A 26,920-nucleotide genomic window follows, 5' to 3' on the forward strand; every position below is an offset into this window, starting at 1 on the left:
AGATAGATAGATAGATAGATAGATAGATAGATAGATAGATAGATAGAAAATACATATAAAATAATTTCTTGGAAAGGATACAAGCCACTAGAAGTAATCAGGATAGACTTCCTATAGGACAAGACACTTAAAATGAACTTGGAACACAGGTATGAGGCAGAGGTCAGAAGGAAATTTATTTCATTTCAGAGATGAGGATACCTGTGAAAAGGTATAAAGACCCAAAAAAATGGAATGTTGTGTATGGGAAACAGCGAGCAGACTAGTCTGAATAGAAAGTAAAGTGAGTGAAGAGATGTAATTTACACTAAAACCCTAAAGTAAGGCGGGAGCCAGATTATGGTATCTTCAGTGATAAAAAGTAGTTGGGAAGAGGAAGGAATTCATCCAGATCATTTGTAAATAATATGACAGTCATATTGTTGTTGTTGTTTTTGTTGTTGTTGTTGTTGAGTCATTTTCAGTCATGTCTGACTCTTCATGACCCCCACAGGTTTTCAAAGACTAATAATTTCCATGCCTATGATCTCCACCAAAAGTTTTAGAGTCAACTCTTACCTGCTAAGAGGCTAAAGACTTTCTTAACAGGGCATTTAAGCTATAGCCAGGAGATGATGGAAAGAAATGTGTCTTTGTTCTACATTTATGAAATGAGATAAAGTAGGCAAAGTGCTTTGCAAGTCCCAAAATACTATATGAATGTGAGCTATTTTCATCAGTATTAGACAATAATTACCACAAGAGATTTAACATACAGAAAGCATATTTAAGATAAGAAATGGCTGTTCACTAAGTAGAGTTTAAATAGCTCATCATTCTTATTCTTTATTTTTCTAGGCTTTTCCCAGAGACCCGTCTGGAACATAGCCACATGGTGTAGATGACATTGGCAGTCACTTTGCATCAGCAATGAAAGGATTATCTAGCAGCCGTAGTCACCATCACGGAGTGACCTGTGATTCTGCCTGTGACTCTCTATCCCATCACGCAGACAGGAAGCCATACTTGTTAAGCCCAGTAGAGCCTCACCCTGCTGACCACCCTTACTACACTCAGAGGAACTCCTTCCAAGCTGAGTGTGTGGTCCCCTTCAATGACCCCCTGGCCAGCAGTACCTTCCCTAGGAGGCATTACAACTCCCAGCAAGAGTTGAAGGAGGAATGTGCGCTGGTTCCCCGCACCCTAGCTAACAAGGCAAATCGCCTTCCTCCCAACCTCCTGGACCAATTTGAAAGGCAGCTCCCCCTCAACAGAGACGGTTACCACACCTTGCAGTACAAGAGAACTGCTGTGGAGCACCGTAGTGACAGCCCAGGAAGGATTCGTCACCTGGTCCACTCTGTCCAGAAGCTTTTTACCAAGTCTCATTCTCTGGAGGGACCCTCCAAGGGCAGCATCAATGGAGGCAAAGCCAGCCCAGATGACACACAGACAATGAGGTACAGCAAGAGAAATAAGAGCAAAGAAAGACGGCCTGAACCCAAAGCCCGTTCGAATGCCTCAGGTTGGTGGAGCTCTGATGACAACTTGGATGGTGATGTCTGCCTCTATCATGCCCCCTCAGCAGTGATGACAATGGGCCGGTGCCCAGACCGCTCTGCCTCACAGTATTTCATGGAGGCTTACAATACAATCAACGAACATGCAATCAAGGCCTCCAGGAGTAATAATGATGTCAAGTGTTCTACCTGTGCAAATCTTCCCGTCAACCTGGATGCCCCACTCCTGAAGAAGAGTGCCTGGTCCTCAACCTTGACAGTGAGTAGGGCCCGTGAAGTTTACCAGAAAGCTTCAGTTAATGTCGACCAGGCCTTGGTGAAGTCAGAAACCTGTCAACAGGAACGATCCTGCCAATATCTTCAGGTAAAGTCTTTGTGGAGTGACTGCTATTTAGAAACACTCATTTAATCATGGTGGTGCTCTGTCTTCAATATTGCTATGGTGTAATAGTGGAAAGAACATGGGGCTAAGTGGAGAGAAATAGATTCTATTCTTGGCTCTGTTGCTAACTAATTCTGTGACCCAGGGAATATTACTTAACATCTATATATCTTAGATCAAATTAGGAAAATATAGCTGATCTGTCTGTCTCAGTTGTTATGAAAATCAAAAGAGATAAGAACGGTAGTAAATTCTGAAAAGTGTGAGTCCACATAAATGTAAGACATCATTATTAATACTTTGCTTTCCTCCCTTCCTAAAAGATGTGGGATAGAGAAAAAAAGTCTGAAATCTACCTTTTGTTAATACAAGATTTAGCACTTTGAAATTCAATGAGAGCTCTATGTGATAAAATTCTAGAAAGAACTGTTAGGTGTAGAGGTGCTTTATTAGTAGCTCTGTATTTATCAGAGCCACGCCGAGTACATGGAGAACTGAGCCAACCATTCCTAACCTGAGGAAAAACAGCACAGCAGAAACAGAATAGCACAGAGATTGGGATTTAAAGGTCCTGGATTTGAACCCAGGCTCCATCTCAACTTCTCTGACATTTTAGATTCTCCAACTAAAATGAGGAGACTGGACTATAGCTTTATGTTATAATCCTATGATCCCTGCTTAAGTGGGAGGACCTCCTAGTGCACAGAGACCAAACAATCACAGGCACAGAAACTAACATAGTCAAGCTCTAAGAAGGCAGCATCAATAGAACAAAACACAATAAAAGTAAATATGCAGTATATATAAATGTCAATATACAGAACACACACATGCGTTGAAGGCAGATAGTGCCTTCCCAACCACTACCCACGGTCTCCTGCTGCTTTTCCCTGATCTAATATCCTTGTTGTTTATTTTTAACAAATCTCATACATTGGAGTGTGAAGAAAGAAAGACGGGAGTGCATGGAGAGTGTGCAAGTACTTGTATATAATGCAGACTGGGATTTGCCACAAGCCCATCCCTCCATATGGCTAGCCTTTGCATTTACTTCTTTTTTATGCTTTTATATATTCCTCTCTCCCATCTTCACACTCCTATTGTGAAAGAAAAAGCAAGAAAAATGTGTCTTTTATGGAGTTCTCCCTGACTGCTCTTTTCTGATTTGAAATCATGGCCCACCTGCAGGCACCATCTCTGCTTTGGAAAGCTTCCATGGTACCCAAGAGGAAATGTCCCAAAGAAAGGTCATGCAGAGGGGCAGTCAGCAGTACCTTAGGGCCACGTCATGAAAACATTATGACCCATCTTCCTGAAGTTCAGAGGAAGCAGCAAAGATCAATGAATCAATGAAGCATTTATTAACCACTTAACTATGTGCAAAGTGCTGGGTATACAAATAGAAAAGGCAAGATGGTCTCTGTTCTAAAGGAACTCACGCTCTAATTGGGAGAGACAACATATATAAGAAAATAGAGCTGTGTGGCAAATGGAGTGATCTGGAAGTCCAAAATGTGCAGCTGAGATACATATGGCGAGGCCCAAGGTCCTGAGGTTATAATATTATATCCTTGGGTGTGGCCTTTTGACTGAGTCCGCTTTATAGGACAAATCCTTTTATTAAGGGGATTTGTTCGGTGAAGTTTGGATTCAGTCAAAGGGCCGAACTTGAGGACCTAGAGGGCCACATGTGGCCTTGAGACCGAAAGTTCCCCACCCCTGGGTTATATCATCAGGTAAGATGGCAGTTCCTAAGGGAATGAAAGGTATAGCATCAGGGCAGGGCAGATGGTAAGGTTGAGAGTTCTTCCACTTTACTACAAGGAACTTTGTCATTGACTTTCAATTCGTCCAAGCAAAGTGAGTGCCCATTTAAATATTCCCATCCCTACCCCTACACTCCTACCCCAAGACATGGCATCTGGGGGGAGTAGGGATGAAGGAAAGGCAAAGGGGGAGGATCCCCCTTCTGTTACGATATAGTTGCCCTAATAAGGTGGCTAGAACAGTCATCACAAATCACTCTACGTAACATAAAGATAACTGTTAAATATAATGTCAGACTCTTTCCCTATAGAATTCTTTTAAGAATCTAAGTCAGGCTCACCCCTGAAGTTAGTGATCTAGATAAGAATTTTTGACAGAGCAAAAAGTTGGCAGAAATGTGCCGGCCGTGCCGTGCACTCTCCTCCTATAAGGAGCAGGCTGCCAGAGTCATACTTACCAGTCTTCGGTGCCCACCCGGATAAACACAGAGATGAGCCGATCAAGAGGTGCCAACACTCAAGCTTTATTCAGAGGCCATCACAGCAAGGCCAAGCAGGAAGGCCAGAGCAAGAGAGCAGGAGCAAAGAGAGAGCTCCGATCTCTACTGTTCCTTAAGTACCTACTTAGCCCCTCCTCCTCAGCCCGCCTACTAGACATTGATTGTAGGATCAGATACCGGAAGGGGATGTCTGGGTTTAGTGAACCAAGGGAGAGGAAGTGATGCAGGAGGCTAGGACCAGATACAGGAAGGAGGCGTCTGGGGGTTAGTGCATAGACAAAGGGAAAGCACGTGACCCAGGAAGTCAGGTTTGGACACAGGAAGGAGGCGTCTGGGGTTAGCATTGTACCTAGGGAGGAGGACTAGACAAAGGAACTCGTTCTCTGCCATCCCACTCCCACGTGGCACAGCCCCCTGCCTCAGGAGCACATGCTCCAGCTACTTCCTTGTATCCTGTTCCTTCTCCAGCTTATCACAGCTCCACATAGCACTGCCCACTGCCTCAGGAGTGTGAGCTCCGGTTACTTCTCCGTATCCAGTTCCCATCCCAGTTCACCACAACTCCGCCTAGCACAGCCCCTGCCTCGGGAGCGTGAGCTCCGGTTACTTCCTAATATCTTGTTCCTACCCCATCTTGCCACAAACCCACACTTGGCAGTAGCCAACACCAGACAATTCCTCACACAGAAACATTAAGATGCATGAATAACAAATAATTTTACCTATGCCTGCTATGTAACTTTGAATAAGTATCTATGCTTTAGTAAATAAGTGAAAGGATAGATGGAAAAGTCTAATAGGATAATGAAAGATTGGAAGTGGATTTGAGTTCTGCCTTTGTAGGTAGGTTTATTCCTCCATAATTTCATGTATCCTTTTCCTTCTCCCCTTCTTTCACTTAAGAATGAAAATAACTTGGGGTAGGGAAGTAGGAGGAGATATAGCTTTAGGGGAAATGTTTGTATATAAATGGAGTACTATTAAAGAAATGAGAAGGTCTCAGATATTTGAGTCAGTATAAGATTCTGTATTTCAGTGTTATAAAAAGAAACCTCATGCTTTAAAGATTTGAAATTTTCAAAACTTTTCCAGTTTCCACTTTCCATTTTCAAATTTTTGCCTTCATTTAAGCATGTCATATTTACATATATATATATGTATATATATACATAATTCTGAAATTTTTAAAAGGCAGTAAACATGTTAATAATCATATTCCATTTTGGGGAGCAACCAAACCTGAATAGAAAGTAAAAACACCCAACCATTTGCAAAAAAAAAATAAAATGAAGTACACACTGTAATTCTGTCCCACCTTCATAATTCTTGAAGGGATCAAATTGAAGCAATATTTTGATTAGTAACACATTTCAGAATTCCAGGTGCTGTGGTAGGCTTTTAAGTGAAATAAATGGAAAGTAAAGTGATTTCTAGCAGCTCTTTTGTGTTATTTTCCAGACAAAAGGTTGAAGAATGTGTTCCTGATCTCTATGTGTTTACCTGGTAAGGAGGAGAATGAGAGTTCTCCTCAGTGAAAGCAATAGGTCTCCCTTGCAAGGAGGGAAAGAAATTTAGCATACCCTGAGGAATTCTCTCCCTGAGGAATGATAACTCTAGCTCTACCTATGACATTTCAAGGCAGATATACGGGTGTTTTAACCCATAGCCACCAAGCTTCTACACCAATTGCATGCTAAAACCCAGCCCCACAATATTGAAAGGAGATATAGAAAAGTTTCCTGCTGTAGTTTTAGCTAATATGTACTATGTAGATTACCAATTACTAACAGTCATTATTAAATAGAGAGGCAATATAGAATAATAAAAATAGCCTGGACTTGAAGCCAGGCAAGAGATCTGGGTTTAAATATAGCTTCTGACACTTAAGCTGTTTAACTCAAAGCAAGTCATCTAACCTTTCTGAACCCCTCAGTTTACTCATCTTTGAAATGGAAATAATATACTATAATGCGGGATTGTTCAGATGAAGAGCACCAGTGCCACACAAAAATAGCTGTTTAAAAAGGATTAATTACTGATCACAAAGTAAGGTGGAGAATAGATGCCAACAGGGAGCAATCTTAGCATGTGGCCCCCATTGCCCTTGGCCAAGGGTGGGACAGAGTGGGGTGGCGCCAGTTGTGGAATCTTGCAACAATTTTTGCACTCCGGTCAAACTTACATAGAAATTTAGGCAAAGAGCCAGTTGGCATTAACGGGAGCCTGCCCTATCGTCAGTAGGGGAAGATAGTAGTATAGTCAGGACCAGTGAAATGAGACTTATTTCCTGACTTGCCTAATAAAAAGAGAAGAATGAGGGGCAGGGATGCAGAGAACTTAACTCTGTGTTATCCAGTAAGAGGTTAGGGGAAAGGATTGGGGTGGGGGGAGGGGAGGAAAGGGAGACACAATGCCCAATCTCTGACTTAATTAGCCTTAGCATATATGCATCCTGGGGGAGGCTGAGGCTGTACTAGTCGAACTAGTTTTCACTAGTTCACAAATACCCACATATTCTTACATCAGATAGTTACATCAAAAAAAATTAATAATAGGGGCAGCTAGGTGATGTAGTGGATAGAGCACCGGCCCTGGTTCGGGAGGACCTGAGTTCAAATCCCGCCAAAGACACATAACACTTACTAGCTGTGTGACCCTGGGCAAGTCACTTAACCCCATTGCCTAGCCAAAAAAAAAGAAAAAAAGAGAAAGAAACCAAGAACAGATTACCATAGTAGAGTTTTCTCCTTTCTTTGATTCCTTTATGTACAAAAAGTAACTGGTATATGTGTGCAGACATAACGTCATTTATAGTAGGCTGTATTTCATTCTTTCTATTTATGTACTTGTGACCTAGCACAGTGTCTAACACATAGTAGGAGATTAATAAATGCCTGTTGATTTGATTGACTGATAGTCCTTTTAAGAGAGATTTAGGATCACACAGCTAGTATTTAAGGCAGCACTTGAGCAAGTCTTCCTGACTTCAAGTCTATCACTCTATTCACATATACAAAGCTCTTTGCAAATCTTAAAGTGGTCTATAAACATTAAAAATTATCATTAGTTGGGTCCAGGTTGAGATTTCATGAGCATCTTTTTTTTCACAAGTTTTGAATTTCACACTAGGGAGATAAACACAACAATGCAATGTGGACAAACCTCTATAGAGCACCATATAAGAGAACTAACATTTAGCTTTTGCCATTGAAACAAACACATATAACTAAAGCATACAAATAATGAATAAATTTGTTCATTTTCTCTTTCTGCTTTACTTTTCATGTGCATATGCCTGGATTCCACTTAGTACAAGTAATGAATCCCATGAAGTAGCTGAATTATTCGAATTTGCACCACATTTTTCCACTAGGCTGGAACCAAAATTTTATACAATTATAACTTTTAAAAGTGTGAATTTGAATACATGTGACCACTTCAGGAGATTCAGTATTCACACTAATTGGCATCTAGTTGTCTATCTATAAGATATACACACATAAATACTGATAGGAACTCTCTCAGACCAATAAAAGAACTATTTGATTTTTACTTGACTTGCCAGGATTTATTCCTTTGTACAACTGCTAGATAAACTTCTAGTAAACCAATTGCATGATGTTGTTACTGTGACTATACAGGAAACTGATCAGTTCCATAGGTATTATGGTTCCTCTATGGCATCAATTCAGAAACTCAATATTGCAAGGTTGAAATCATCACATGTTCAGATTAACACATACAATTGGCAATATGTCCTCACTCACAAGCTGTTTGCAGTTAATTTAAAAAAGGCTCCTCTTTTTTACCAATATTGTTATTTTTAAATGTCAAGAATCAGATGTCTGGTGTTCAGAATTGTTGTACTGCTGCCAGTGACTGTCTCTGTCAGGGGCTGGAGCAGGGACATGGATTTGAAGACATTAAAACTGTTTAATTCTCAGATGAGATGTGGTTGGCTTTTATACATTTGGAATAGAGCATTTATGGCACATCTCAGGGTAAGTGCTAATTGTGGAGTCTAAAGGTAAATAGAAATAGGACCAAAGGAGAAAAGGATGGTTCTTTTAAGATATTAGCTTTTTGCTTAAAAATCACAGGACTCTTGTCTCTTCATGACTCTTTATGTAAGCACTGTGTTTCTAGCAACTGGCATGTGAAGCCATTCAGAATAGCAGGATTTTAGATTCCCAACTGTTAGTCTTAAAAAAAAAATCACCTCAAATCGTGGAGTTTGCGTTCATCCACAGCAGAAGCAGGAAAGAAAAACAAATGCTCTCCGGTAGAAGTAGAGAGAGGAGAAGAAAAGGAGAGAGAGGGGGAAAGAGAAAGCAAGCAAGGAGACAGAAGGAGAGAAAGCATTCTGTTAGAGATGAAATTTTAAGAGAGGAAAATGATCGACCTTTTTAAGGCTGAGTGGGTCTCTTCGGTTTGTGTTCACGTTTCCAGAAATGGAAGGAATGACCAGGTCTGGGCTAAACTCTTCTGTTCCTTTGCATATTGTGTTAATGTGTTGTTGCGGGTATTGTCTTTTTCATTTTTGTTTCTGCTAAAACTAATGTGTTAGTCAGGCTAAAGTAGCTAGCAACTTAATGTGTGTATAGATGGTAAGAAAACAAGTTGAAACATCAGATAGTTTTAAATCAGTATCTCCACAGGGACTTTTAGATAATATTTCATTGACACAGATGAGCTAGTAAAGTGTCATTAGAGGACATTATCTGTGCTAGGGAATAGAAGTGGGACCAGCCAGCTTTCCAGGGCAGGAAGCTTAAAGCTTACTATTTTTTTGCTATATGATTAAATATCCTGGAAGTGTTCTTTTCTGGATTAATTTTTTTTTTTGCCTCCATAAGTAAGGCATCATAAAAGATTGCTAAAGAATTCTTTACTGGAAACATGAACCAAGGATTTTGTTTTCATTGCAGGTATAAATTATAGCTATTTTAAAGTATCCTATTGTAGAAAATTCTGATCTTTGCCCAGTTATCCTTCTTTCTCTCTCCTCCTAATCCCCTGCCACCCCACATACACACCTCATTTTAGGGCAATTTGAATTGGACTAATTGTGTTAAAAGCTACTTACTGGGAAATCCATAAGTGTTGAACAGTTCTGATAATGAATTTGACTAAAATGATGTTTCTCAGCTGCTTTTCAAGGCTTTTCAAAGCCTTTAGCTGAATTAGTAAATATTCTTCTCTACTCTTAAGTTGCCTTTATAGCTCAGCAAGTGTATGTCACAGTTCTTGAATATATTTGTACTTTGGTTTATGTGGACTATTCCCTGAGACCTTTCTATAATGATCTTGATAGATCATTACTTTCCTCCTTCTCCACTTAATAAAAAACAAGCTTACTTGTTATGAACTAGGTTTAAACATGGAGTCAGTACTCAGTAAATGAAATTTGAGGATTTTCAGTCTAATCCTCTGTTAGCCCTGTCCAAGGTCCTGTCCATACATGGTCCACATTTTTTTTTCTTATGATAATAGCCAAATCCTATGGGAGACTAAGGATTCTGAAAGGCTCAGAAATAGCTCAAAGATCAAAAATATATGGGAAAGACCTCTTTGGAAGCAATTAATGTGAGAATTATTGTTGTTGATCTCTAAATCCAGTATCCTAAATACGTTTTAGACAAGTTGAAAAGAAACTAGGATAAACCAAAGCCAGAAGTTTTCTGTATGTAATATGTTATAGTTGATTCCTTGGGGTTACAGTATGGTAATGAATGTAGATCAATGAGGTAATATTAATCCTTAGCATAAGATACATATATCTTGGTAGTAGGGGTTGTTTTTCTCTTTGATTATTCCTCCAATAATACAGTTTTTTGCCAATTTTAGAAGAAACTGTTGTGTCTTGTGCTGTATTTTACATCATATTTAAATGAGAGGCAACATGCAAAAACACACAACACATTTGCTTTCTGTTTGTTTGTTTTTTAATGCACACAGTGCTTTGAAAAGCCCCTGATAGCCAACAACAAAGATATGCAACATGGCTAAACTGATTTTCCTTCTGCAAAAGGATTAATTTTTTATGACTGTTGCCAGGTTATTAGGAGTAAGAAGCAACTTTTCTTAATAGCCAATGATGAATAGCAGGTGTTACAAAAACCTGTTATTTATGATTTGTGTAGATGATGATTTTTGTCAGCCTGAAAAGTCCAAGATTCCTGATTGTCACACTAAGTCATCTACTTGGCACTCTCAATCATACCACAAATTGCCAAATCAATGTACTAAGGAATTAAAGAGGAATATTCATTTCAGTCAATCCGAGTTTACCAATGAGCTAGACAAGAGAAGAATTAGTTTTGTGACTGATTTTACTATGACTTATATCATGAGTCTGAAAGATTTGCAGAAACAAATGTTTCCTCTTTCTGAGAAAGGATGTGTATAAATTGAACTTATTTATTTGTTTTATCAGTGGTATTTTGCCTCATCTAACATTTCTCCTTACCAACTTCTCTTCACCAGAAGATTCTGTTCCAACTATTGGGCATTTGGAGCCCAATATGGCACAGAGGGAAATGTTGGTGATCTGATTTTTTAACTGACATATACGTGTATGTATCTTATTATATGTCTAAAGTTTTAGAGTGAAATCTCTTTACAGGCAGAAATCTTGTCTCTTTTATCTAACTGTCACATACTGTTTCTTATGCACAGTTACTATTCAGTAAGGATATAACTAACTTCTCTTCCCCTGCTACCACTCTCATCCTCACTTCTTCATCTGCCAAACTGAGGAAAGAGTATATTTTCCAAAGCTGAAAGAGAAAAGGAATAAGATATTGGGGGGAGGGGGTAATGGGAGAGAGAGGAGGAGAGCTGAGAGGTATGTCACCAACTCAAAGACCCATTGTTTTTCTGTTACCTTTGACACATTCCTTGTTTTTATTCATTTTTATTCTGTTCCTTCTTAAAGAAAGCACTTGGGACCAAGACAAGAGCTATTATGAGTCCCCTGATCTTCTAATTATAGACATTTTCCTGAGAGTATCTCTGAAAATGGGATTTTTCCATTTACTGAAGTACAAGAAGAAACTCTACCCCAGTTCCATTTCATTACAAAATGAGTTTGGAGAGCAATACTTTTGTTCAGGGGTACAGCATTATTTTTCTATTCCTGGGCTTTCTTTGTCTATCTTTAGTCATTCAACAAGAATTTATTAAGCTCCTACTATGTGCCAGGCACTGCACTAGAAGCTGGGACAAAGGCAAAAATGATATAGCCCCTAACTTCAAGGAACATAAATTCTATTGAACTTAAATTATGTTGCCCCAAGTTAGAAGACTTCAAAATTCAAACTCAAGATGGGACAGACTTGGTCTGGTAAGCAGCATTCTATGGACTCTATAGTTGCCACTCATATTTATATTTTAGATGACATATACATATATGTTAGAGGCAGCTAGGTGGATCAGTGGATAGAGGGCTGGGCCTGGAGTCAGGAAGACCTGAGTTCAAATCCAGCATCAGACACTTACTAGCTATGTGACCCTGGGCAAGTCACTTAACCTCTGTTCACTTTAATGCACTGGAGAAGGACATGCAAACCACTCCAGTATGTCTGCCAAGAAAACCCCATGGACAGTATGGTCCACAGGTTCACAAAGAGTAGGACACAACTCAGTCAACTAAATAACAACGACAGCATGCTTATATGTGTGTGTTATACCTGCATAGGCATACACCCACACTTTAATAATATATGTCCTTTTAGAACACTATTTCATGAAATAATATCCATTTTAAATGGACCATACCCAGAATACATGGAGAAGGGGCAACTACAAAGTAAGAAGACTGGCCCTGATGTTCAGCTTATAGAAAAAAGTCTCTTTATAGACACAGGTTATATTCAGTGCCCAAATATGCAAAGAATAGTGTTGCTAATAGAAATGGCCCACTTGCCTTAATGAGACTCAAGGAGTTCCAGTGAACTTATATGTATATATTTTTCTTTCACTGCCAACAACAATAACATAGAATCATATAACTGCATCTTTTTTTTCCTTTTGGCTGCTTTCTATTGTGTATATAGGGTCTTTCTGTAATCTTAGTGGGGTTTTAAGCTATTATAGTCCAACTCCCTCTTTTTACAAATGAGGAAACAGAGGCCAAGGGAAGTGATATGACTTACTCAAGATCACACAGCTAGTTAGGAGTGAACTTCTGGGCTCCTCCTACTACTCAACTTTTCTTCTCAAAATTAAAGTTCTTTTGATGAATTCTGAATGCAGATAGATGCATACTTTTTCACTATATTTTCCTTGCTCTTTTTATGACTTGCCTAATATGGAAATGTTTTGCATGACTTCACATGTATAATTAATATGCCTTCTCAATGAGTGGGGGAGTGGCTAAAAGGAGGAAGAGAATTTGGAAGTCAAAAAAATTAATGGATGTTAAAAATAAATGAATAGATGAGTTTTTTTTTAAAATAAGGAAAATAATTTTTAAAAAAAGATTAAGATTCTTTTAAACACTAGCTTATGTATTCTTACCATACTCTCAGGTTGTCATAAGACCAAATGGAGAAGCAATATGGTACAATGGATAGAGTGTTAGACTTGGAAAGAGAAAGATATGGGTTAAAAACCACACATAGAAATTTACTGACTGTGTGATTCTGAGTAAGTAACTCAACCTCTCTGAGCCTCAGTTTCCCACCAATGAAATAAAAGTGTTAGGATGGCCTCTAAATTTCCTTCCAACTCAAAATCTATGATCATATATCAAAAATCATACTTTTTTGTCTTTGAGTGGATAGACAGAGGCACAGGAAGAGAAGAGAAGAATATAGGTCAAAAGTTAAAATCTAAATGCTTAAAAATGGGCATGCACACACACACACACACACACACACACACACACACAACTATTTCCTAAATAATTACCTGTGATTTATAAATACAGATCTACAAATGACTGTAGAGTATTTTAAACTTACAAAAGGATAAATGTGGCTCCACAGTTCTCCCATCAATCCTAAACCCCCACCTGCTTTATTGTGAGGAAGTCAAACCTCAAGAGGAAACAAAGAAAATAGAACAAATATGTTCAGGATTGTGCTATCTAATCTACCCAGCCCCGGTGCCTCCCAACCCAATTCAAGACCTTTTCTAGGCAGAATGGTAAAATCAAATGTTACAATTTTTCACCAAAGTTTATCTTTGCTGTGCACCCCTCCTGCTATCCTTTCCCCCATTCCCTTACTAAGCTTGCAGTTTGTTCCCACTCTTGGAGAGGATGTGATAAATTAATAACCTAACAGAGGTTCTTAACTTGGGTTCTTGGGATTTCAGGAGGTCTGCAGATAGATGCCAGGGAATTCTTAAATGTGAATGGGTAAAAAAAATAAATCTTTATTTCAATAGAATTTGTTTTCTTTGTAATGCTGTGTATTTTATTTTATGCATTTAAAAACAACATTCTATGAAGGGAGTCCATAGGCTTCACCAGACTGCCAAAGAGATCCACAAGACACACAAAAAAATGTTAAGAATCTCTGCTTATAACCTCTCTTATGGAGTATTTGCCTTTTATTGGGGGAGAAGAGCTCCTCAAGATCCAAAGGAACACATTTCAAATGGTAGGATTTCAGGTATCCTGAACAATTGACTTGAGGAGAAAGTATGGGGAAGGTTGGTGTGAGAAGAGAGTTTCCCTTTGAAGATCTTATAGAGCAAGTAGCTTGTTGTTTTCCCAGCCAAGACACATGTCTTCCTGAGAGTGATGTCACTACTACCACCACCTTTCTCCTAAGTGCTCTTTTACTTAAGGACTGTACTAGCAACATTGACTTCCCACTTCCACCCACCCCACACATTCAAAAGTCAAAAAAATAGCTCTTCTAGGCCAAAAAAAAAAGCTCGGGGAACTCTACTATAAATTATTTCCTCCATTGTGACCCATATCTGCAAGTTGGAATGTGGTCATTCCACTGGATCATGGAAGGGAGACGTAATCCTAGACTAGATATTAAAGAAATTTAGGTCCTTCACACTTCTCCCTCCACCTCCAAGTCATACCATCAACTTACTCCCTGATTTTGGACAGTTAACTGAACCAGGGATTCTTAACCTTTTATTTGTGCTATGGACACCATTGGTAGTCTGGTGAAGCCTTTGGACCCCTCTCAAAATCATGTTTGCCATCTACAATCCTGATCAAAGAAAATGCTTAATTTTAGTTAGAAGTTAGGGAAAATAAAGATGTATTTTTTCCAATTCAAATTCAGTCCCCCTAAAATCTATTCATGGACCACTTGAGTCTAAACAATCTATGCCTAAGATTTTCTTAATTAAATTAAGCAAGGCTCACCCTGTATCTGCTTTTTGTTGTTGTTCTGTCTTCAACGAGTGAGAGGTCAATGTGCTTCTGGAAAGAAATGCTATATAATAGCTATCTAAAAGTACATTATTAATATGGTGAAAGTAATTATAATGCTGCAATGGTCTATGTTTGCATGTTTAAGAGAATATGTCCCCTTAGTGGCCAAATAGACTAGGAAATTATAATACTTAATATCTTACTTAAATTACTTAAGATGACAGTATTGTCTAATAGAGAGGGGCATGGATGGCCAAACAGAAAAAATGGCTACCTTACTCAGCTGTGACTTGGGCCAACTTGCCAGATTGCTTACTACCTCAGTTCCTCCATTGGCAAAATGGGAACAATAATACAAACTTATGATTATTTTACTTACTTCCCTTGGGGGTCAGGGTGATGTTAATTACAAAAAGTAGGAAATCAAAGGAGGGAATATATTTTAAAAGTGTTGAGTTCTTTTAAGAATAGTTGCTGTACAAATCCCAAAGAGTATTATCATCTATTTAGCCTATAAGTAGAAGTGCATAGCATGTTATTTATTTTTCTAGGTCTGGTCTTCATTTAAACCACAGTTAGGAGAAAAGAAATTGCTTCAGTGACGAAAAATGGCCTTCCCTCTGAATAGGACCAGCTAGGGGCTTAGGCTATTTGAGTCTGTGAACAAACATAATAAAGCTTTAGTCTGTGGGTGAAGTGATAACAAAGCCATTGATCCTTTGACAACTTAGAATCACTGGGTCAGGTTTCCTATGGTTCAATATTAACTGAGGAAACACAAGCTCCCCTAGCTTCTTCAAGACCTCTGTTTGCTCAGACAATACCTGCTTTGGGGTTTACACCTTAGTTCTGTGGGGACACAGCTGCCTCATTCAAGCAAGTCTTGCTGAGTCAACAGGACTCACTTAATTAATGGGGACAGCTGTAGGGTTTCTAGTTGTGTGAGAAGCTTTTTAGGCCTATTCCACCCTGGATCTCACCCACCCTTCCACACCTCCTTTATTAAAGGGCACATCAAGGTCCCTAGGGATTGCTTCAGCTCCACAGCTCTGAAACACAAGCATCCTTCAGAAAGTACAACTAAAAGATAATAGCAGCCTGTATACCTTTCATTTCTGGAACCCGTAAGTGCTGACTCACTAATCATCATGATTGGAAATCTGGTAGGATTGTTCTCATAAGACTACAGAAACTGAAATGAAATGTGAAACAGTTTTGCCTATTAGTTATCATGCTAGTAGAGAATAAACATAGAATATAGGCTAAACTCAAAGGCTATCTTTTCTCAAAACCATTTTTCCCAGTGTTTTTTTTCTGCTTGTGGATCATTGTAATGTTTACCACCACAAATGAAAATAAATCAGAAACTCATTAAAATTAATAGAAACAATTGCACTTTCAAGAAGACAGGGGAAAGCCTGAGCCAAAGAGAATAGTTAGTTCATTAGTTATTATGGCAATAATTAAGGTGACAGTTTCTTAACCACAAAACAAAAGATAAACATTTTCAGATGCTCCTTAGCAGTCCTGATAAGATGCTCCACACTCATCCGGCTACTTCTTCCTAGTTTATGCATCTTAACAAATGGTAATTAATAACTGAGGCCATTTTCTTCTGCATCTGGTCCTCTTCCAAATCTCTTGGATCTTTACTTCTAAGATTGGTACAGTTTAAAATCCAATAGAAAGGCTAATCCCACTAATCCAAATTTTGCTAATGTAACCATTTTTAAGGAAATTCCAGTAAGTTGACTGTTTCTTAAAAGGTAGTCTAGTCTAAGCCTGTTATATTGTAGCCATTCATAACCTGGTCCTATCCTACCTTTCCTGGCTTCTTGTACCTTATTTCCATTGTATTCTACAAAAGTGCCTCGGGCCATTTTTTCTGTTCCTCACTTGAAAAAAGGCACTCTATCTACTGACTGTTAACATTTTCACTATCTGTCCCCCATTCCTGGAATTCTCTCCCTCCCCATCTCTGGATCCTGGCTTCCCTGGCTTCCTTAAAATCTTAACTAAAATCACACCTTTTGTAAGAAGTCTTTCCTAAGCCCCTCTTAATGCTAGTGCCCTCCATCTATGATTATCTCTAATTCATCTGTATATATCTTGTTGGCATATAATTATTTGCGCGTTGTTTGCCCTATTAGAATGTGGGACAGATTTTTGCCTTTCTTTGTATCCTCCTCACTTATCACAGTATGAGGTATACAGTAAACATTTAATAAATACTTGTTGACCAGATGAAGAAATCAAGATACAGAGGTGAAGAAACTTGTCCAAAGTCCTTTCACTAAATATTAGCAGGTTTCAAACTTAAAATAAAGTCTTCTTACAGACAGTACAACCCAGTTTGCACTACATCATGCAACCTTCTTGTGAGTGAATTTAATGGTCCCTCTTCACATTATTTTTAACTCATTTACATATTCAATAAACATTTGTTAAATTCCTTTTGTATATAGAGCAGTTTGCTACACATTTGAGGAAAAACTGAATAGACACAAAAATGTCCTCTGCCTTCATGGAGTTTATCATGTAAGTTAGTTAAGAAGATGAGACATAAAGACAAATTGTTATAATACAAGGGATTATATAAGTGGATTAGAATTAGAAAGTTTCAGAATTACTGCTACACATCTAAGCATGAAGAGAATTAGTTGCCAGAGGGATCAGGAAGGACCCCATAAATGAGATAGTATGGAGCTGGGCTTTAAAAGGCAAGTAAAAACTCAACAGACAGAGGCAGGATACCAGTTTAGACTAGGGAATAGCAGAAGCAGAAATAGAAGCAGAAAGACATAGATCTTTGGTGAGGTAAGGAGTATTGCAGCTTGACCAGGATATGGATTGGGCATAAGAGAGTAAGATAAGGTATCTCAAAAGGTTTGAACTTTGTTCTATGGACAATAAGGAGTCGTTGAATATCTTTGAACAGAAAATATCATTCTGGCATCAATATGAAAGATAAATTGGTGAAAAGGGGAAGAGTGGAAGAAGGAAGACCTGCTCTGAGGTCATTGCACTAATCCAGGGGGTTTTCATGAAAGAGTGGACAGTGGCAATAGAGAAGAAGAAACAGATGCAAAAGAAGTTTTGGCAGAGGAATTGACTATACTGATTAGATACAAAAGATAAAGGAAAGAAAGAAGATTTGAAAATAATACCAAGGTATTAAATCTAGGAAATAGAAAAGAATGATGATACTGCAAACAAGTAGCAAAGAAGGAGGAGCCATGTTGTGGAAATGCTTGTTTTGTTCCATGAATTAAAAAAATAAATAAATATAAAAGAAGGAGGAGCAGACTTAAGATGAGAGGGGGAGATATAAATAAATTCAGTTTTAGAACAGTTGAGGTACTGGAGATGGCTAATAGACAAGTAGAAATTCAGGACTAGAGTTCAGAATTGGAAATACAGATTTGTGAGTCACCTGCATAAAGGTGGTTATCGAAACTGTAGTAGTTAAGGAAAAGAAAAGAGGGCCAAGGACAGAGCCTCAAGGAATCTGCCCTTTACCACATGTTAAAGGGCTGGGAAGAGGACACACACTCAGACTAGTCAGGAAAATATGAGGAGAACCAGAAGAATGTAGTATTAGTCTCTATACCTAATAGGAAATGGTTTCCAGCAATGTCAAATGCTGCAAAGAGACCAAGAAAGATGATAAGAGTTTAAGCAGAGTGCTAAGGACAAAAGCTGGATTTGAAGAAATTGAGGCAAAAGTGTAGGAGGAAACAGAGGCATCAGATATAGAAAATGTATTTTTCAAAAAACTTGGCAATGAAGGAGAGAGGGTGGTAGCTAGATGAGCTAGCAAGATCAAGGAAAGATTTGCTCTAGCATTGTGGAGATTTCATCACAATTATTTATTTATGTATTTTTAGGCAATCAGGGTTAAGTGACTTGCCCAGGGTTACCCAGCTAGTAAGTGTCAAGTGTTTGGTCTGAGACTGGATTTGAACTCAGGTCCTCCTGACTTCAGGGCTGGTGCTCTATCCACTGTGCCACCTAGCTGCCCCAATTTCACCATATTTATAACCAATGAGAAGCAACTACTAGAGAAGGAGAGTCAAAGAAATTGGGAGGTGAATCTCAGCAGCCTTTTAGTCTAAGCGATACTCAAAAGGTATCCTCATGATGGAATACTGGAGAAGTGGCATCCAACCTCAGCTAAAAGACCTCCAATGAGAAAAAAGCCACCATCTCTCAAGGAAGTCCATGCCATTATTGAAAAGTTTTGGAAGTTTAAGCTTAATTTCAAGCTTAAATTTGCCTCTTCAACTTCTGATTTTGCTTTTTGGGGCCAAACACAAGTCTAATCTCCTTTCCACATGATGACCTTCAGACACTTGAAGAAAATTATCATACACCCCTCCAGGCTTCTCTTTTCCAAGATAAACATCCCTAATTCTTTCAACTGATCCTCATATTACATGGACTTAAGGCCCTTCAACATATCGGTTGCCATCCCCTATGTGCTCTACAGCCTACACAATATCTTTCTTAAACTGTGGCATTCAGAACTGAATACAGTAATCCAGATGAGTTCTGACTAGGGCTGAGTAAAAATGAACTATCGCCTCCTTATTCCTGAAATTAATGTCTTAGTTCTGTCCAAGATGTCATTAGCTCTTGGGGATTGCCATATCATACTGCTGACTCTCATCAAGGCTGCCATTCTATAAAATATCTGGATCTTTTTCAGACAAATATGCTACCTAAGCATACCTCCTCTGTTTTTATACTTTTGAGGTTGATTTTTTCAGCCAAAGTGTAAAACTTTATATTTACCCCTATTAAATTTCATCATGTTAGATTTAATCCAATGCTCTAATCTGTCAACATTTTTTAAAATTTTAAACAGATGCATTTACTTAGCAATAAAGCAACAAAAAAATAAGATCGCAAGATCTCATATAGTAAACCAAATCAATAATAATAAATACATTACAACCAAAAATAAACCTGGTAACACTTTTCCTCTAATACACTCAGCATCTATGGAGGAAAGTGGTCATACCCAGAAACCTGGTAAGGAAACATATGAGGGAGGAAAACCCATATGCTTGGGTTGATTTGCAACTATGGGCTACAGGCTTTGATGTCACTGGTCCATTCAGGAGCATCTCTATGGTGTTAAAGCACTTCTCTAGTAACTCTGATCCTTGCTTCTCTTCATCTAGATAAATCTATTCTGTCAAGATCTTTTTAATTCTGACTGCCATCCACCTTGTTACTCCAAAGTTGATGTCATCTGCCAATATGATGAGCATGTCATTTGCAACTCATCCAAGTCATTGATAATGTTGAATGACAGAGGACCAGGCAGAGATCCTAGAGGTACTCTGAATGGAGATTCCCCATCACATTAAGATTGAATCGTTAATAGCTACTCTGAACCTAGCCATCAACCAGTCCTTAATCCATTCATTGAATCCATGTCTATTCTCTCCATCTTCTCCAAAAGAATAGCCAGAGATATTTTATCAAATGCTTTGCTAAAATTGACATAAACAATATCTACATTCTTCCCTTCAATTATCAGTTTATTAACTGTTATTAAAGGAAATAAAGTTAGTCTGATATTATCTGTTCCTGAATCATTCATTCTGGCTCCTTGCAACCACCTCTTTCTTTTCTGAATTTTCATTAACCATCCCTTTAGCAAGCCATTCTCCAACTTTCTCAGGAATCAGTGTCAAGCTCACTGGTCTAGAGGTTACAGATTCTGTTCTTGTTCCCTTTTCAGGACATTATTTGCCTTTCTCAGGTCTTGTGGTACATGTTCCATTTTCCATGATCCTTCAAATATTACTGACAGTGTAGTTTCTCTGGGCCAGGTGAGTTAAATCCATCAAGGGCATCCAGGTCCTTCCTTATAGCTCTTCATTTACCTTGGATACCAACTCCCTGTTGGTCATTTTTTCCATCATTTGTTCAGAATGAGACAGAAGGAAAACATGAATTGAGCAGTTCTTCCTTCTCTCTGTCATCAGTTATTGTCCCATCTACCCCAAACATAGATCTTATCCCTTCTTTGACTATTTTTCTTCCAATATAGCTAATAAAACCCCTTTTGTTCTTCTCCGCTTCCCTTACTAGCTTCAACTCATTGTGAATGTTAGCACTCCAGATGATATTTTTTGAAAATTATTAAAATGAAATAATTGAAAATGATACGATGACTACTAGAATAAGATCCTGGAAGAGGAAGGATGAGAGAGGATGACTTCTGGAGCAAGGTCCTGAAAGAGGAAGGAAGGAATATGATTAAGGGTAAAGATTACATAATAATAGGATGTAGATTTGGAAGGAATACTCCAAATCATGAAATATGACTCATTAATTTTATTGATAAGGAAACAGAGGCATATAAAGGAAAAGTCACAAATAAATAAGTAGTATTCAAACTCAGGTTTCTTGACTCTAGTCCAGGGCTTTTTTTCTACTATGACAGGATGCCTGATGAGTGTGGCATATGAAACTTTTCCAATCCTCTCTCCAGAAATATTTTAATCATCCCCAGCCAAAACAATGCACCTACATTTTCATGGGTGGAGAATAACAAATAGCCCAATTTGAATGGAACACAGAATGCATGGAGGGGAGTTATATGAAATAAGACTGAAAAGGTAAACAGGAGTCATACTGAGAAGGGCTTTAAATGCCAGGCTTATGATTTTGTATTTTATCCTAGAGATAATTGAAGTAGAAAGAATCTAGAGGCGTGAAGACCAGTTAGGATTGTAAAATATGATGAGTGACTGAGCTAGATAGAGGCAGTTTGAGTGGAGAAAAAGGGATAGATGCTAGATATATTGTGGATGTAGAGTCAAAAAGACTTGGCAAGTGATTCGTTATGGGGTTAAGAGAGAGAGGGAAGAGTTAAGGATGGCTGGTACTCTGGAAATCTGATGTTTCTGTAGACAGAAATGTGGAAGGATGGGTTTTAGGGAAAATACAATGAGTTCTGTTTTGGACATACTAAGTTTAAGGTGCCTGTGGGACATCCAGATGATATCCTGAAGGCAAGTGATAATATGGGACTGGAAAACAAGGACTGGTGTTATTTTTTTCTTGGTATCTTCACCACTTAGCAGAGCAGGTATAATAGGTATTAAGCACCTATAATAACAGGTACTTATTAAATGCTTAGTTGTTTGTCTAGCATGTGGATTTAGAAGTCATTTGCATAGGAATGATATTTAAACCCTTGGTAAGTAATGAGATTGCCAAGAGTTGGGAGAGAGAAGAGAACCCAGATCAGAGCCTTGGAGTATGCCTACACTTAGTGGTCAGATAGGAAAACCAAGAAAGAGCAGTATCACATAATCCAAGAGAAGAATGGGGCTAGGAGGAGGGTATAATCAACAATATAAACAAAAGAGGTCAATAAATGTGAGAACTAAGAAATTATGATAAAGAAATCAGTGGTAACCATGTCAAGTTAGGTTCATTTGGGACTACAAACCACATTGCAAAGAATTGAGAAGGAAGGAGCAGCTAGGTGGCACAGTAGATAGAGATCCGGCCTTGGAGAGAGGAAGACCTGAGTTCAAATCTGGCCTCAGACACTTAACATTTACTAGCTGTGTGACCCTGGGCAAGTCACTTAACCCCAATTGCCTCATCAAAAAAAAAAGAAAAAAAAATTCAGAAGGAAATGAGAGGTTAAAAAAAATAGAGGTAATTACCATAGATAAGTTTTTCTAAGAGTTTGGCTATGAAATGAAGATGTAGAGGATGATAGCTTGAAGGAATGGCCAGGTCAAGCAAAGAGTTCTTAAGGACGTGGGAGTGTTGGGAGTGTTGGACATGTCAGCCAAGATGGAGCCAATGGATAAGGAGAAATTAAAGTGAAAGTAAGAGAGGAAATTATGGATGGGACAATATCCCAGAAGAGACAGCACATTATGGAATAAAGAGCACAAGTGGAGGGGTTGGTCTTGGCAGGAGAAAGTCTACTTCTTCACCAGAGACTATAAGAAAAGAGAGAATGGGGGGTTGATAAAGAAGTATTTTGGGCTGTGAAGCATAGAAGGAGCTTATGATGAATGGTGCCTACTCATATAGCAGATTAATGGTTTACATAACCAATTATAGATGATGACCAGACCTTATAAAAACAAAGATGAACAGATCATAGAAGCTGCCAAGGACTAGTCAGGTACATGAATCCCCACAAGCCATGCTGGGATTAGAGAGGTTCTATCTGGTCCTTCTGAAGCTGGCAAAGGCATAGAACTGTTTTGGAACAGGTTTGTAAGAGGGAGATTTTAAATTGATTCTAAACCCTCAGTGTAACTTCAAGAGCGGTGTGGCAATTCTATGGATCAAACTAAAAGGCCCTGGAACCTAATCAGACCTGCAAGTAAGGCTTGGGAATTACTTTGAACCTGAAGCTCCTGGACTTTTATTCCTAAATTTCTCTAAAGTCAAACTGGGAACATACTTAAAAAGATTGACTTAGTAAGGACTAGGGACACTCCTTTCAATTCTCAGCTTAGTGATATTCCTCCAAATACCCTGATCTCCTCCTTGAGAAGCCATTACAGATCTGTCTTACATGAATTTATGTAAACCCTTCACATGTGAATTTCACAATATCCTTGTCATGAAAAACATAAAACATCATCTTATAAAAATAATACAAGAGAACAGACTTCTAGACCTTCAGGAAATTATAGCTTTGCAGACACAGTATCTGACTATCAACTCTTGTGGAAGTTGATGACCGAAAGGAAACCTCCTCTCAGGAAAATCCTATCTTAAAGGTATCCTGGGAGGTGAAACTTTCTCTGTTCTCTTCTCTAATGAATTATCAAGAGTTTGGCTGGCTTTGTTATGTAGCTAAGGGCCTGGCAGTAACAGGTTTGGGCGAATTCCTTTAAGTTTCTAATCCTGAACTCCGAAAATGACTCCTCAATCATCTGCCTCAAATGTTTCCATGTAAAATCTCTCATTTCCCCCATAACACTCCCCCAGTCTTCTAGTTGATTTTAGGCGATGGCTTCCTGTTCTCCCACCTCTTGGAAGTCTTCCATAACATATTGAACAGACACTTTTAGTCGAAACACCTATAAATAGCGGATTTTCCTGCTTGCAGCCTACTCGCTAAGGCTTTCACAAAGAGCTGAAAAAAATCTACCTAGTAACAAGAGCTCGTTGGTAGGGTTGTGTTATGAGGTTTAAGGAGAAAAAAAGAGAGAGAAATCCATAGGATGCAAATTGTAATGTACCAGTTGCCTTACCACATACTCAACCTTACATAATCATTGTGCTCCCAAAATAATTTTTTATTACATTTTATACAATCTATTGAACTACATTTTTAATCAAAGTGAGTTCATTTTCTGAATTGTATTTGCCTTAACTTTCACATTACTACTTTTCAAGCTGACATAAAGTAAATAGAAAGTGGTTTCTTTTGTGTTTTTTTGAATATAACCACACTCTAATTAGAAGTCAGACAGACCCAAGATTAGTCATTTCTGAGCTTAACTCCTCCATAATTTCCCAATCAACCTATGCCTTCCTAGCCAGTTTTACCATCCTCTTCTCTTTATATGTCTTCTCCTTTCTCTCCTCCAACATCTGAAGGGTCAACCTTTTCTGTGGCAGCACCACTAACACATGTCATAGTATCAAAAGGAGGAGAAAGTAGTAGACAAGGTATGCTCAGAGTATAAACAAAAGGTGTTTGAGTATCATTAAAACTGAAGAACTAGACAATCTGTGATTCTGTGACCCCTTCTTCATGAAGCCATGATAGGCCATTGTGATCCCTGCTTCCTTTTCTGAATGTGAATTAATCATCCCTTTAGTAATATGTTCTAGAATCTTGTCATAAATCAAAGTCAAGCCATCTAATCTATAGTTTACAAATTCTGTTCCCTTGCCCTTGAGATACGATCTGAGTTGAGATAATTTATGTAAATTACTTTATAAACCTGATAGTACTATGTAAAACAGCAACTATCATTTGTTGCATTTTAAACGAGGGCACTACATTACTGATATGATATTGTATTATACACTATAATTTTCTGATCATTTTCTGCCATATTTATATGCTCAATTTCTCCATAGTGTTTTTCTATAATTATGCTAGCCTATCCCTGTTCTTTGTGCTTAATTATGCTTATGATTAACTTACCCATTTTTTTCAGAAAAATATATTTTTCCCTCCAAAATCGTAGCTATCACTATTCCCTACTTGTCTAAGTAATTGAGAATCCTGGCACTTTTTAAAGATGGGATGGCACTTAGACATTATCTAATGGACCCTCTCACTTTATAGACAAGAAAACTAATGTCTGCTCAGTTGCTAAAAACTTAATGGCTAATAAGTGCTAGGCACAGACTATACTAGATGCTGGAGATTCAAGTGCAAACATGAGACAGTAAACTCAAAATCTCAAGGAATTTGCATCTTATAGGGAGGAGTACAGTACCTATTAGAGGAGGGGAGTTTGGGTCTAGCCCAGGGGTGAGGAGCCTGTGACCTTGAGGCCACATGTAGCCCCCTAGGTCCTCAAGTGTGGCCTGTTGACTGAAACCAAAATTCACAGAACAAATCCCTTTAATAAAAGCATTTGTTCTGTAAAACTTGGACTCAGTCAAAAGGCTGCACCCAAGGACCTAGAAGGCCACATGTGGCCTCAAGGTCACAGGTTCTCCACACCTGGGCTAGCCAATCATAGTAATTTTGAGTTAAGCCATAGGGCAGTGCTGCATTACACTTTCTAGTAGCAACGATAATGCCGATTTGATTATTGCCCCCTGAGAAAGAGGTGAAAAGCACAGGGGCTGGTCACACATGCAATAACAGAATAGATATCATGACATTCGTGTTGCCGGCGCCCTTTTGTCCTATTCCTGAATGGAATAGCAAAGTCTATGATCCGTGTCTCTACATATAGTCCTCCTTTCACTATACCAGAGATAGTAGTGTATCTTCTCATGTGTAGTAAAGCCTTACTTTCATGAGTTAACTGTGTTTGACCTTATTTTTCTAGCAGGACAGTCTCTGGTACAATATTATAGAATGGAAATAACTGCAACTAAAGGCAGTGTGGTATAAAGAATATCAACCTGAACTCTGAAGTCAGAAGGCCTGGGGCAAGGTCCAGGCATCACAACTTACAAGCTATGTAACCTTAAACAAGTCTCTTAACCTAGCTTCAGTTTCTTCATCTGTAAAATGGGGCTAATATTATTTGTACTACATACCTCATAGAATGTTATGAAGGTGAAGAGAAAGAATGAATCTCAAATGCTCTGTAACCATGAAAAGCTATTTCTACAAGTGAATTATTATTGTTGTTAATCATTGCAAACAAATTACTAGTCTGTGGTTGAAGAATGGTTTACATTTGTGCGGTTGAATTTATCTCTAAATCAAATTATAGCTATTTGGGGAATAGAAATGTTAAATTTAGAAGTACCCTAGATTTGGAGAGATAGAAGAGTATAATGTTGGTTAGTGCTTTTCCTATATTGAAAAAGACTCATGATTGGATGAGCATGTATACTCCCCTTTCCTTGCCTCGAAGCACATTGCACATCCTCTATGTTTTAATAGAGTCTCCGTGAATGGTTGTGGCCCGGAAAAAGGAAAAAGAAAATTCAGACTTTCAGGTTAAGCCACAGTTAATCTCTGAGTATATTTAGTCTGGTCCTCAGCTAGCAGCTATTACCAGTACCATACTCGAAGAGAGTATAGATATGCTCATATATTTTCTAGCTTCCTAGAACCTGTTTGTGCTTATACTTTGCTAGTACAATCTTTGAGGTGGCAGGGCTACTGCCAGTCCTTGGTGAGGCAATGAAATAGAACTTTACTGGAGAAAGTTTGGTTTGTCATTATAATACTACATTTTATGCTATTCAACAAGTATAACTAATCTATAAAAGAAAATGAGTATTTGCTCTCCCTTTTAGTGGTTTAAATAAGACATATAACTACCAACTCAATGAGACTGCTAGACCCTACTGAGGTTGTTAAGGGTCCCATGACATTTTTTAACAAGAGCACAAGGTTGTTAAGGTCAAGTAATTGCTGCCTGCCTACCCAGAACTCCCAGCATGGTTTAATTTGGAAAAGTTTGCTTCTGCAAGAAGCAATTTCACCTAAATGGTAGGGCAAGGAGAACAGGAAACAGGGAATCTTGAATTCTAGTTTTCCTAATAACTCACTGGGACTTCATGGAACCTAACCCATTACCTTTGAATAGAACAGCAGCCTTTCTCTAAGGCCGCATTCAAAACCTGCTAGGTAGGGGAGGTTCACACCCTTGGGATGAAACAGTCCTTTTGGAAGGTGCACCAACCCCTTTAAATTGTCATTTATTTAATTGCTACTACAATGTCCCGAAAGAGATGTATTGCCCTAAGGCTCCTTATGTAGGGGGTTCTTTATC

The 26,920-nt window shown here is 38.5% G+C and overlaps 1 protein-coding gene across 6 annotated transcripts in view; it reads left to right on the top strand.

Moving 5' to 3' along the window:
- The first annotated feature begins 909 nt into the window (after positions 1 to 909).
- Positions 910 to 26,920, top strand: part of LOC114054060 (disks large-associated protein 1) — a 411,078-nt gene continuing 385,067 nt past the window's right edge. For 2 of the 6 annotated variants that reach the window (XM_027877129.1, XM_027877130.1), the window contains exon 1: positions 910 to 1,863. In XM_027877129.1, coding sequence (XP_027732930.1) covers positions 910 to 1,863 — 954 coding nt within the window. Of the gene's footprint in view, positions 1,864 to 8,055; positions 8,149 to 8,540; positions 8,616 to 26,920 lie in introns of those variants that run through there. The other 4 variants (XM_027877131.1, XM_027877134.1, XM_027877132.1 and 1 more) reach the window with 2 other exon arrangements.

This window comes from Vombatus ursinus, unplaced genomic scaffold, assembly GCF_900497805.2.
Source record: "Vombatus ursinus unplaced genomic scaffold, bare-nosed wombat genome assembly UNPS02014812.1, whole genome shotgun sequence".
Taxonomy (NCBI): Eukaryota; Metazoa; Chordata; class Mammalia; order Diprotodontia; family Vombatidae; genus Vombatus; species Vombatus ursinus.